This window comes from Corapipo altera, unplaced genomic scaffold (genome assembly GCF_003945725.1).
Source record: "Corapipo altera isolate COAL_440 unplaced genomic scaffold, ASM394572v1 24b, whole genome shotgun sequence".
In the NCBI taxonomy this organism is placed as follows: Eukaryota; Metazoa; Chordata; class Aves; order Passeriformes; family Pipridae; genus Corapipo; species Corapipo altera.
Genome location: NW_020884888.1, coordinates 2,839,505 through 2,852,847, shown reverse-complemented (window position 1 = coordinate 2,852,847; position 13,343 = coordinate 2,839,505). Strand labels below are relative to the sequence as shown.

At 43.6% G+C, this 13,343-nt stretch overlaps 1 protein-coding gene across 1 annotated transcript in view; it reads left to right on the top strand.

Annotated features, from left to right (window-relative positions):
- The first annotated feature begins 3,777 nt into the window (after positions 1–3,777).
- TMEFF1 (transmembrane protein with EGF like and two follistatin like domains 1) overlaps positions 3,778–13,343 on the top strand; it is a 117,983-nt gene continuing 108,417 nt past the window's right edge. The window contains exon 1 of the mRNA XM_027644069.1: positions 3,778–4,253. Coding sequence (XP_027499870.1) covers positions 4,007–4,253 — 247 coding nt within the window. The 5' untranslated portion in view covers positions 3,778–4,006. The remainder of the gene's footprint in view (positions 4,254–13,343) is intronic.

The following is a 13,343-nucleotide window of genomic DNA, read 5'->3' as shown; positions in this document are numbered from 1 at the left end:
AATACATGTATCAGAGAACAGAATAAGAATGAATACCCAGCTGGCATGGTGTGAATTTGCCAATCAAGCATGACTGTATCACTCACTTTAAACTAGCTAGAAATGCATCCGTACAGATAGCACTACTCAGATGTGGCTTTTCTAGATTAAAAAGTGGCATGTCATTCATCCCAGGAGTCAAAAAATAGAAACAACAAAAAAAAGCCAAAACTAAACCCTGTAAGATTTACTTACAATCTACAGGACTTGCTAAAAGCTTTCACACTAAGGGCAAATAGTGCCTGACAAATTTGGTGGCCTTCTACAATGGGGTTACAGCAGTGGTGGATAAGGGAAGAGCAACTGACATCATGTACCTAGATTTGTGCAAAGCATTTGTCCAAAGCACGATATTCTTTTCACTACATTAGAGAGACATGGACTGATGGATGGACCACTTGGGGGATAAGGAATTGGTTGGCTTGCCACATTCAAAGAGTTGCAGTCAATGGCTTGATGTCCAAGTGGAGATCAGTGATGAGTGATGTTCCTCAGGGGTCAGTATTGGGACTGGTGTTGTTTAACATCTTTATTGGTGACACAGACAGGGGAATTAAGCGCACCCTCAGCAAGTTTGCCGATGACATCAAGCTGTGTGGTGCAGCTGACAGGCTGGAGGGAAGGGATGCTATCCAGAGGGACCTTGGAAGGTTTGAGAGATGGGCCTGTGTGAACCTCATGAAGTTTAACAAGGCAAAGTGCAAGATCCTGCACCTCAGTTGGGCAATCCCAAGCACAAATACAGATGGAGAACGGATTGAAAGCAGCCCTGAGGAGAAGGACTTGGGAATGTTGGTAGATGAGAAGCTCAACATGACCCAGCAAGCCAACTATGTCCTGGGCTACCTCAAAAGAAGTGTGACCAGCAGATCGAGTGAGGTGATACTCTCCCTCTACTTCACTCTTGTGAGATCCCACTTGCTGTAGTGCATCCAGCTCTGAGGCCTCAAACATAAGAAGGATGTGGACTTGTTGGAGCAAGTCCAGAGGAGGGTCACAGACATCAGAGGGATGGAGCACCTCTCCTACAATGTTCACCCTGGCAAAGAGAAGGCTCCAAGAAGACCTTATAGCAGCCTTCCTTATAGCAGCAGTACCTAAAGGGGGCCTACAAGAAAGCTGGAGAGGGACTTTTTACAAGGGTTTGTATGGATAGGACAAGGGACAGTGGCTTTAAACTAAAAGACTTTGTGGATGCCCCATCTCTGGCAGTGTTCAAGACCAGGCTGGATGGGGCTTTGAGCAACCTGGTCTAGTGGAAGATGTTCCTGCCCATGGCAGGGGTGTTGGAACCAGATGGTAGTTTAGGTCCTTTCCATCCCAAATGATTCTATGATTCTAGAATATAGTTTGCATACTTAAGCTGAAAGACATGGGAACTGAAACAGAGCTGCAAATTCAGTTGGGAACTCCCTACAGCCGACTACTCACTGCCCTGGAAGGGGAATGTTTGAACTGGGAGAAGTACTGTTACTGTTAAAGTCTATTCTGAGACCAACAGCTTATATTTGCATATATTTTCATTACTGTGGATGTGGAAGTGCTCCGGACACAAAGAACTGTGCAGGACTGTCAACAGAAAGGAGGTTCACAATATTCTGAAGAGATGACTACAAAATCTTAAGGACTGGAATAAAAGAAATTAGATGAAATGCAATAATGGAAAACATACTGTCATGCACTTAGACATTTTTTAAAAGCATTTCTATTGTGGACTGTAAATGACAGACAAATAGAAGAAGTTGCCTGTATTTGTCACTCACAGCATGACCTGAACCACCACTGAGATTCAGTCATATAAAAAGCAAATTGGCTGTATGAGAAAAGGTAATTTTGGAAGAAATCAGGAAAGAATACCTCCATTGCAAAGACTGGCAATAGTTTGTGAAAGCTGTTACACACTGCATGTCAGCTATGCTAAAGAAAGCTGAATTAAAACTTTATCTAGTGCAGTAAAATCTGAGTTACAGAGGCTCTGTCTTACAGGAGACTAATAAAATGTACTGATAGGTTATACAAGCCAAGAGTGGCTATGACTACTGCCTATAAATATATTACAGATTTAAATGCAACAGAAAGAGAAATGCCTAACTGAAGCACTAGATGGCAAAGGGACAAATGGGTATGAACTGGTCTTCAATGTGTTTGGGTTGGGTGTTAAAAGGAGCTTTCTAACATAGCAACGAGGGCAGTGCTGGTCTAGTCCTCCAGCAAGAAGTACAGGAAAGAGCATATTTAGTTTAAGATGGATCTAGTTGTGTTTATGGAAAGAGTTATATGGAGCATTTGCTCCTACAACAGCAAAGTACTATTTTCAAAACACAAGATCTGTGCCAGTCCCATGGCCTAAAGATCCCAAAGGTTTACCTGCTTAGCAGACCAGACAGTAGTATGCAGACCTAGTAAGCTTTTACACGTCCTGGCCAGTGTAGGTCAGCAGCCCAGTTTCTTTCTGCAGAACCAGCATCATGTAAGTTAATGTGCCCCACCTTACTGAGGAACAGAGCTCTTCTGACATCTAGCATCAGCATGGAATTACAGAAGAACATTAACTTGGCAGAAGAAGCCAGTATCGAACCCCCTATGCCAAAAGGAAATTGCTCAGTCTTAGTAATACAGGACTTATCTCTTCATTGCCATATTTAAAAAGGCAACAGTCTGACTTTATGTGTCTGACCACTGAGCCTCCCCAAAACTTACTGCTGGATTTATGGCCTTACTCTTGATTGCTCTGGTTAACAAACTACTCAAACATCTCCTCACGCAGGAGCTATACCTCAGTGCAAGCCAGGTCTCCTCACACAAGCTCTATACCTTAGAGCCCATGCAGCAGCAGAGAGACCAAGGAAACAGGCAGTTCTTGTTCCTGAAAAATAATTGGTTTGTACAGTGGATTAAAAAACTTGTGTGAAATTGACAACTGAGACAGGAAAAAAAATCTTGTTGAATGTAAAGCATTGTCCTGTGTTTTCCCTATGTAAAAATGGTCACCGTGCTGTCAATTTACACAAAACTTTCAGCCTCACAGATACATACTGCGGGTCTGCACTCAAGACACATGCCTAACACCCCGTACCTGTGCAGTGCTTCTGACCTCTGAAGGATCTCCACGTAAAGGATTGGAAAACCCTTAGACAGTAAAAGCACTGTGTTACAAAAGTCACTGCCTTCACCGTAAACATGTTTATTTACTTCCATCGGTACAAATGCTCCTGCTATACATGCTGGGCTTCCGTTCAGTAAGAATTAAACACATCTCTTACAATTCAGCAATAGCAGAGATGGTCCCTTTGCTTTCTTCCCCAGCCCCACTCACGCTGGCTTATTAGTGAATAATAAATAAACCATCCCGGAGAGCGACAAACGCTGTGCCAACGGCCCTCCTTCCTCGACGCCCCTGGGGACCCTCTCTGCTTCACTCACCCATCAGTGCTAGCCCCGCACGCCAGTCTCCGGTGCTCACCACCAGCCCTGCCCGACCTGGCGCCGCCCCGGGACCCCCCACTCACTCCCCGAGGGGGCGGCCCCGCCGTGAAGGCGGGCGCTGCTTGCCCTGCCCGCCGAGCGAGGAGAAGCCCCTCACCTCCCCTCCGGTCCCGGGGGAGGGGGCTGCCATCACGTGTACTTCCTCCCCCTTCTCTCTCTCTCCCTCCTCCTCCTCCCCCTCCGCGGCGGCAGCGGCAGCAGCGGCAGCAGCAGTAGCAGCCTCTCGGCTCCGCTCCCTTTGTTGCAGGCGGAGCGGCGGCGCTGCCGGGCGCCGCGCACAAAGGAGCGCGGCCGGGGCGAGGCGGCAGCGCCGGCGGACAGGCGCGGAGCCCCCGGCCCCACCGCCGGGAAGAGCCCTGCCCGTGCCCGGGCGGCGGCGGCGGCAGCGGGTCCGTGCGGCCGCTGCGGCGGGGATGCTGAAGGTGCGCTCCGGCGCGGCGGAGAAAGGAGGGTCCCCGGGCGGCGCCGCGGGCTCCGGTTGATGCTGCGGGCCTGCCACCGCCATCCCGCTGCCGCCGGCGCTGCTCCTCGGCCGCCCCTCGCCATGCTGGGAGAGAGCCCGACCGCCGCCCGGCCGCTCCTGCGGGCGGGACCCCCGCTGGCGCTGTGCTACACCTCGGCCCTCCTGGTTCTCGCCCTCTCCGCCCTGCCCGCCGGCCGCGCCTCCCATCCCCTGCCCGGCTCCGAGTGCCAGGGCGGCGGCAAGGGGAAAGGCATCAACTGCTCAGGTAATGCCCCGCCGGCTCCCGCCCCGCGCCCATCCCCGCGGGCAGCCCACGCGTGCACGTGGAGGGAGGGCTGAGCGCGGCCCCCCCGCTCCGCCCGGCCCGGCCCGGCGCTGCGGGCGGCGGAAAACAAAGAAGCGGCGCCCGCCCCAGCCCGGGGTGCGGCGGGCCAGCTCCCCGGCCGGCGGGGGGATGCCCCTCTCCGGGGCAGGGAGAGCCCCCTCTCCATCCTCTTCCAGCCGAAGGAAGGGGTTTTGCTGCCGCCTCTTGGCTTTTTTTGTTCCCCGCTGCCCCCCGCCGCGGTGGCGGCAGGTGCGCGCCGGCCGCCCCGGGGGCTGCCTGCAGCGCTCCCCCTCCTCTCCGTCCTCCTCCCCCTCCGGTCCGGCCCCGTCCCCGTCCTGCCGCAGGCAGAGAGTGTAAGCCGGGCGGCAGCAGCCCCGGACGGCGCTCACACGGGCTATTTCTCGGGTCTCACTCTTGCTGTGTGCCCACAAAACCCAGGACAGCCTCTCCGTCCGTCCTTCTGCCGGCTGTTGGGTAGATTCACTCTGGATGAGGTGTCGGCAGCAAAATACCCTGATGTGCTCAAAATAAGCTTTTTAGTTTTGTTTTCTTTTTTTTTTTCTGCTTTGTTTGCGTGACATATACATAATATACATAAGTATACGGTGGTATTGTAGGGTTGCAGTGTGTATGAATTGGTTCGGCATGGCAGCAGCACGTTTTCTTAGATCTTGAAAGATATGGTGGTTTTAAAGTAGAACCAAGTAAATACACACAATATAAAGTTTAAAGTTTTTCAGAAAGACTTGTTTTTCTTCTAAAACTACTATCTACAAAAGGGAATTAATTTTTTTTCCTCCAAAAAATGGCTATGTATGCCTCCTCCTGCTTTTTACAATGATAGGTTTATTCCACTGCGCAGATCACCAGCAAGAGCTGTGCAAAGTGCCTTCTCCAAGGTGATGAAGGTTTCTCACCCTGTGTGCAGAACGCCCTGCTCCCATTGTCTTCAGTGGGATTGGAAGGCAATTTCCACATTGGAAGGAACTCTCAGTACCTTGCAGGATGAGGTCCCCAAATTGTAAAACAGATTTCAAGAAATGAGTGAACGGAAGAGTGATCTTCCTCCCAATTACATTTTACAATATGGATAATGCTTCTAAAGCGGGCTGTCAAATTCACGGACCAACAAACTGTGGCAAAACGATTTTGCAATATAATAAATCTGCCATACACTCTCGAGATGCTCCTTTTTTCTTCATTTTACTCAGTTTAGATATATACTGTTTACTGTGCGATACCACAGTCCTACTGTTTTGCTGCTGCCTGACTTTTCATTCTATTTGTATGAATATGATAGTTATTTTTAAAGAGAGGTTAATAGGTTAATGTGTCACTGGCGTTAGCGGCTTACCCGTTAGAGACATGTGGGTCATTAGACCATGGCGTGTGCATAAATCAGTGAGATTAAATATGGGAGGCTGGTGAAATATGTGAGGAAGTTTCTAAGATGATGTGGAACACAGGGATACCATTATTTAGAAACCAGCGCAGAAAGAGAGCTTTCCAACCTGGAATTAGAAAACCGTGTGCTGTATTGAAGGCATTCAGAATTATTCAGTTCTACTAAAAATAGGCAGAAGCAAGTATATGTGCTATATACATACTTGTGGCAGGCACTGTTTTTAGTGTAACTACAAAAACATGGAAAGAAAATTTCATTTAAAATGCAGTAGTCAGCTTCTGCTGTGTGTTAACTGTTTTGTGCAAAACTGCTGGGCTACAGTTATCAACTTTAATTTTGAAAGAACTAACATCAACATACAATATCTGGGTCAGATTTTCCCCTCACTTACCTTTGCATAGCTTCATTAACTTTTACTGGAGAAGCTACTCCTTGAAAAAGATGTGTTTCCTGTAGGTTCACATGGGACCAGATGTTGGCATTGGCACCTTTCTCAGTGGACTGCTACCATGTACATTGCTGTTTATAAAGAACACTACTCCTACTTCTTCCAATGTTTGGACTCTCTAAATTACTTTCCATACTCAAAGAAGAAAAATTCTTCTCCTTTCCTTTGCTGTTTTATCATTTTTATATGTGCATCAGTTTGACCTGCTGCCCTGAATAGTTTTTTACACTTCTTGAGATGGTTCCTGGGCTTGTAACTTTTTATCATCACTAAATGATGTATTTGTTAATTCTTTTCAGAAATGCTCTTTTATTGCTACAGAATATACTGCTTAATAAAGAGTTTGCTCTAGCAAAAGAACATTGCAAGGTGGAGGACACAGGCAGACAACATGAAAATTAAGATAAGCTTTTTCAGCCTTGATTGTGCTCCTTTGGCACATGCATTGCAGCTTGGCCTTTTGTTAAATTATGATATAATTGCATCATCCTTGGCCAAGGGAAGAACGTACGATCAAGTGATTAGAGAAGGAAATGGAGAATTAAGATATATCTGCAGTTAATTGACAATCTGGACTTGTATGTGTTTGTTCATCTGCCAATCTTTCCCCTGCTAAGCTAGGGAAATAAAATAGTCCCATTTTACCCAGAATAGGGTAAAAACCAAATTGGTATTTCTTTCTGGAAAAGAGAGTCTTGGGTTGATGTTTTGAAGATGTTGTATTATTCCCAGCACTGCCTGTAGTCTTCTTCTGTAACATTTCTGATACTCGCTGGCTGTCCGTGAGCCAGGTGGCATGATGATTGCTGCTCTGCTCAGGCTGTGAGATAGCTGTGAACTACAGGGAGTTATTGAGTATTCCATGTGTAAAGGTAAGTACAACACGTAGCTAGTTCGTGAGCTCCTAATCTGACGGTACTATCCAGAGACACACACTGCATTTGGGCATCTTCGGTTTCAGTTTCAGTCTGGTTGAATCTTCAGTGTGAGATACGCTTCGGTCACCTGTGTGGCAGCCACAGGAGTTTGATCATAAGTGACCAGATGCCATGGATTTTGGTGGAAGATACACAGACTCGATGAGAGATATTATTGCTCAGTGCCTTGGTTTGGGTCTGTACACCCGAGATTTTAATTAACGGGGATATGTTTCCATGGATAAGCCTTTCTGCATGCTGTTCCTTCATGTGATAAAATAGGCTTGTTTGGGACGATTCTGTGTTCCGCCTATGAATCTCATAGGCTATGTGCTGTCCCCTTTTTTCTTAAGTTCTCTTTGAATGAATTGGGTAAAGGTAAAGTTGTGTCAGAATAGCTTGTTGTGGACTGAATGAGGTCAAGGAAAAATTAAGGACGCCTCTTTTACCAAATTCCTCTTCTGAGGGGTGTGAATGCACAGTCAACATATCTGAAATTGTAGATAAAAGTAGATGGACATTAAAGATTAAGGAGAGGGAAGGGAGTAGAGGGACAGAGTATCTATCCTGTGATAGAGTGATGGCTGAATATATGATGAGGCGTTTTTTGAGCATGGAAGTACAAGCTGTCAAAAAGCTTGCAAATTTTTAGCAAGAACAGAAGAGAAAGGTACAGTTGAATCATCCTTCAGCATTATCTCAACTTTCAATATGCTGTGGAAACAGTAGAAAAAAGAGGGGAGGGAAGATGAGAACATGGTAAGCCAAGAGTACAACAAACGTAAGCAAAATTCATGTGTTTCAATACTTTAAAATGTGGTAGGATGAGAAGGGAGGGGTAGACATCATCAATAGGGCAAAGGCATCTGAAGGTTGGGCAACAAGAGTGGGTCCTGAAGAGGGATGAGAGTGGAAGATACTGACTGGTACACAAGCAGAAAAGAGTAAGGAAGCACTATGAGAAAAGATAGAGGGGGAAAAACTTAGAGAGGATGGACATGGGTGGCAATAACCGGCCACATCATATCCATGCCTTTTTCCATCGTGTGAACAGAGTTTTAGAGGAAGAAGAATTGGGAAGAGCACAGAAGGTGAGTGAGATGAGCAATGTGAGATCCAGTTTAAATGCAGATACAGTGCATTTGTTTTCAGTACTTTCTTAAAAAACTTTGTGTCTGTCCTCCAGATACTGTAGCAGGGATCCTCCAAGCTTACTATCACTGGCTACCTATATGTATGAACTGCCTAAGACGGGGTCTCAAGCTACTCACGTCTGCTACATTTACACTGAGGTGAAGACTTAAGTTTATTAGTGAGTTGGCCAAAATGAGTTTTGTGTGCACTCTTTCTCTCTCTAGACTATGGCATTGTCTGAAGCTTAGGTCCAGGCTGTCCCTGCTGTGACAAGCAAGAGTGAACACAAGCATGTATCTCCATTGGCCCAGTCCATGTGGCAGATGTGAACACAGATTTGGGAGGATATAAACCTCAGGCACTGCTGCTGTCTGGAGCTCAGTCGTGTTTTCTGCCTGGGCCCAGTGGGGACTCTGAACCAGAATGAGTTGTGGCCTCAAGACTGGCTTTCATCTGTGCTTATCAGCTAGAACAGACATACCCTTTGTAGTTTTTGTTCAAATTAAGTGGGTGAGGGGTTTTGTTTGGTGTATCATTCTAAGTTACTAATTTATGCTAAAGATACGTAGCTATGTTGGAGAGAATGTAAGAACAAGGGGTGGAAAAGAGGTACAAGTTCAGGTAAATTGGTCCAACTATTTTAAGGAGTACATTTCTTTTTTATGGTTGCATAGATAAACTTGATCTGAAATGCTAGATGGGACTAGAATAATTGGTTATTTTATTTAAGATACTATGAGTTATGTTCCAAAAAATGAATTATAACATTTGAGCCAAAAAAAATATGATATGTGTTTGTGCGAGTTGAACTTATGAAGTAAATGATCTAAACTCAGGTTACATATCACTTTGAGAAACTATCATAAGGCATGAATATAAATCAACGATAAGTAAAAAGTAAAAGCAGTGATTAAAAAGAGAAATTAAAACTTGGACAGTAGCATGCACATATTTGTTTCTCTTTAGTGTAATTGCCTAGACATGAAGTGTCCTTACAGTACAGATTCTTACACCGATTAAAGAACCAAAAGGTGATTAAAGAACCAAAAGGTAATTAAGTAGAATTGAAAGTGTCAGAATAGCAGAAAATCATCTTGTAGTAGGTATCACTCCGTCATTGTCACTAGTGGGAACTGGCAGCGTGATAGAGCAATTGAGGCTTGACTGAAGGGATTGGATTGAATCCAATTTCTTTATTGTTTTTTGAAAGGGGGAGAAGAGGAGCTGTGTTTGTTGTGGAAAATATTACTAAGAAAACTTTCTGTACTAAGATTTTTCTGATATTTCCTATTAAGAGGAAAACAACAAGTCTGGCTCTTTTCTTGCTCTTGATGTAAGGATAAATATTTTATACTTATAGCTTGTCAGTTTTCTTCTAGAGTTGACAGTAGACTGGATAAAGAGGAGAGTTAATATTTACTTGAACTTGAAAAAAAGAAAGAAGATGCAGTCAAGCACTTTGGGTAGGGAAGCACAAACGCAGAGAATCCCACCAATATCAACAGGAGGCTCAATTTACCTTTTTCTTGTAAAGAGATTATCACATTCCGCCATTGATCCATCACCTGGAAGTGCTTGTGACTTTTCCAGCCTATGGTCAGACTTTGGTGAGTGTCCACAAAGCAGATAGTGGCAATAGTTTCGAGGATAACAGTAACTGTAACATTTGTGGAAGCAAAAATGCTGAGCACCAGGCATGTTGAAAAAGGACCTATTCTTCTGAGTCTAGACTACTGCATATACTCCTTAATATGTCCTTACAGATGCTGTGGAACAAAAGTGGAGATAGAGGACATGTTGGCATTATTGAAGTGAAAGCCTGTCTTTTTCTAAACAGAGTGTAATACTTGATAGAGCTTAAGACCAATGACATTCTTTATAGAATTGCTCTTAAAAAAATTGTTCTATCCCAAAATAGCTTTAGATAATAAGAAAATTATAATTAAACAGTATGCTGTAAACTAAATAGTCTCTTTAATTGCTGTAGTTTATTCCTAGATCATCTTGAAATTGTAACAATTTAGAAATACAGAGAAATACAGGAAGAAAAAGAGAAAGTGTGAGAGTAGAGTTGTGTTTTGCGGAACTCCTGTGTAGAGAAGGGCTTGTTTGACTAAATTGGTCGATAGTAAATTGTATTTTATGATACCATTTCTTGGCAAAATGGGTCTTCTTTGTATGATATTTTTCTTCTACAAAAGGATAAGAAGATACAGACAAAATCTGATTAGGTGTAAGTTCAGCAATCAAAATTGTGATCTGATGAAATTAAAGTTTCCTGGAGATCCTGAAATCTGTCTATTTGTCTTGATGAACAGCTATGATGTATCTTTGGTTCTAATTTAGTTCACAGATGGCTTCAAGGGTATGTGAGATCAGAATTATTTAATCTTGTGTTATTAAGAAGGTATCTAGCAGTGTCATTAGTTGTTTAAATATTTGGGATTTATGGGTCATATGTTCTACTATTTATTTGCTTGTTTATTTAAAAAAAAGAAGAAAATCAAGTCTTTTTTTCTCTTCAAGATTCTTGCCAGGGAACTTGTGTGTTCTGTGTGGAGCAAGATGCCAGTGAAAGTCTTTGCTAGATGAGTACCTAGAAGACTTCTGTTCTCACTGACCCAATTACATCCCCAGACCTGGCTGACTGGGAGCTGGGAGACAGACCAGGCTCTGCATGTGTTTGCATATCTATTGATGTGAATTCCTCTCTTTTAAAAGAGCAGTTTAGTGTTATACTGATATCAGTGTTCAATTTCTTTTAAGTTGCTCTAAAGCTGCCTCATTGGTCATAGTGCGGTTTGTGAGGAGGCAGTGTTTGACTAGCAAATCGGCATATATTTTAGGATAATTTAAATTCTCATTATAGTAGACAATTTCTAAGGACTGAAAAGGCAGGACTTTTCTGATAATAGATTATATGTTACAGCAACAGTGTTTAAAGGATCTGGTTTAAAATAAAATTAAATCCTTATAATACCTCTCTTTTGATTTAGTATTGTAAAAGTAAATTTAGTTGCAATTACAGTCTTGAAACACCCATGTTATATAACTATGTTCAAGTTGGCAGGATCTTCATCCATGGTTCAAACATAATGTTAATTAAGACCAGCAAGAAAACATGTTAAACTGAAAAGAAAGAAAATCGGGAACAAGACAGAACTGTCAGTAATTTTTCTGAAGCAACATGACTTGTCTTGGTAGCAGCTGAGTCCTCCCCAGCTGTTTCTACCAGGCTGAGACCTCCCGCGTATCTTAAATAGGTGTAAAACTCTCTGTACTTTCATAAGATGCGTAGAGCCGAAGGAAAGAACAGGTACAGTGTTGACAAACAGACAAAAGGCTGTTCAGGACATGAAGTGGTTCTTTTCAGGTCTTTTCTGGAGGCCAAAACGTCCTGAAATCTGGCTCTGCCAGGCCACGAAGCTGTGGGCAGCCTCCTTCCAGCTGCCAGGCTTCCTGGCAGGCAACAGCTGGGTTCCTCAAGAGAAGGCCCTGGGGCGTCTTCTCTGCCTCACACTAGTTTCACAGGATCCATGTGGAAGCAGATGGGGTGAATGAGGGTGGTCAGGCAAGCCAGAGAGTTGGATCTGTGCAAACTCCAGTTAATCTAGCCTTTATCACCATAGCATGTTTGAGTTGAACACAAAATGCTCAACTTTAGGGGCTCCAATTGCTTTACCCCAGATCCAACCCTGACTATTTCCCGGATTGTCACATTCCCACCTACCTTCAGGAGTTTGACACGTGTCAGTGTTCACCTATGGCTGACAAAATCTTTATTTAAGAAGCGTTTTAGCCAGTCTCAGTTACTAACTGATGAGACCATTGCATGCGATGGTGAAAGGAGGAACACACAGCCCCCAGTGAAAACATGCTGTCACATGTACTTGCATATGACTATAGAAAACCTTCTATGAACACACATAGTTTAGCAGTGGGTGAGAAAGTGTCCCATTGCTTAAACTTGAAGCCTATGGAGGAGTTTGTTGTACCTTAAAAGAGTTTTACTTGCTTTCCTATTCAGAGACGTTTCACATGCAGTTTCACATATGACTGCAAAGAATGAGCATTTGGATAAGCTTCATTTGCAGAAGTTCCTAAATTTCCTCTAAAATTTTAAACCAAACAAGAATCTTAACAAAAGCAACATAAAATCTTGAGATATGGAATAGTTAAAGATGTTGGTGCATATGCAGAAAACGTCCAAAATAGTCTAGGCATTCACAATGAGTGAGTGCTTTTGAATTCTTGAGAGTGTTCATAAACCACATGAACAAGATATAAAGTCTTTAGCTGGTTGATGGAGATGGCTAAAACAGTGTTTTCAACAGGTATTTCCATAGAAAATTTGATAAAAAAATGTGGCTGGATACGAGTTTGTTGCTTTAAAATTCAGGGAAGCGTTGATCTAATGAAATGTTTACATTTTGCTAATTAGTATTGACTCTGATTGTGTGCTACCTCTGTCTGATCCCTCTGGGAGAGACAGAGGTCAGTGTGTTGTGCCAAATGGGTTCTCTAGGGCAGCAGAAAATCCTTAGGCTCAAGAAAGGGACCCCCCTGTTCCCCCCAAGCGATATAGCCATGTGCAGTGGTGGTCAGATGAACAATTCCTTTCCTAAAGCACCACATTCCTCCTGCAGGTTTCTTGTCATCCTCCACCTCTCACGAAGTTTGCCTAGACAATTCTGTGAGGCAGAGTTCTTTTTCCCTGTCTTGATTGGAAGTATAATTTTATGGATGTATCATTTCAGGGTCATAAAAGTGAAAATAAAATAGGCAGGCTCCTCTTGAGGTTATAGAATTGTTTTGTCATATAAAACATGGATTGGGAAGGCAATTTATTTCATTGTATTTCTTCTTTATTTTAACTGCAAAGGATGTCCTTTTCTTCACTTGCACAGGTGTTTACACCTTCACAAAAGTAGTTAAATGTGTGAAATGTGCAAAATTGGTTCTATGCTGTAAGAAATACTCATTTTCATGTGAGAAACTAGTGGCTATGGTAGAGATGAAACAGAAATTTTGGCTAGAAAACACAAAAAACAGATACATATTTTTTTTCTTTTTTTGTTAACGAGAAGAGGTTTATTTTTATCTCAGTGCTCTGTGTTAAAACCTCT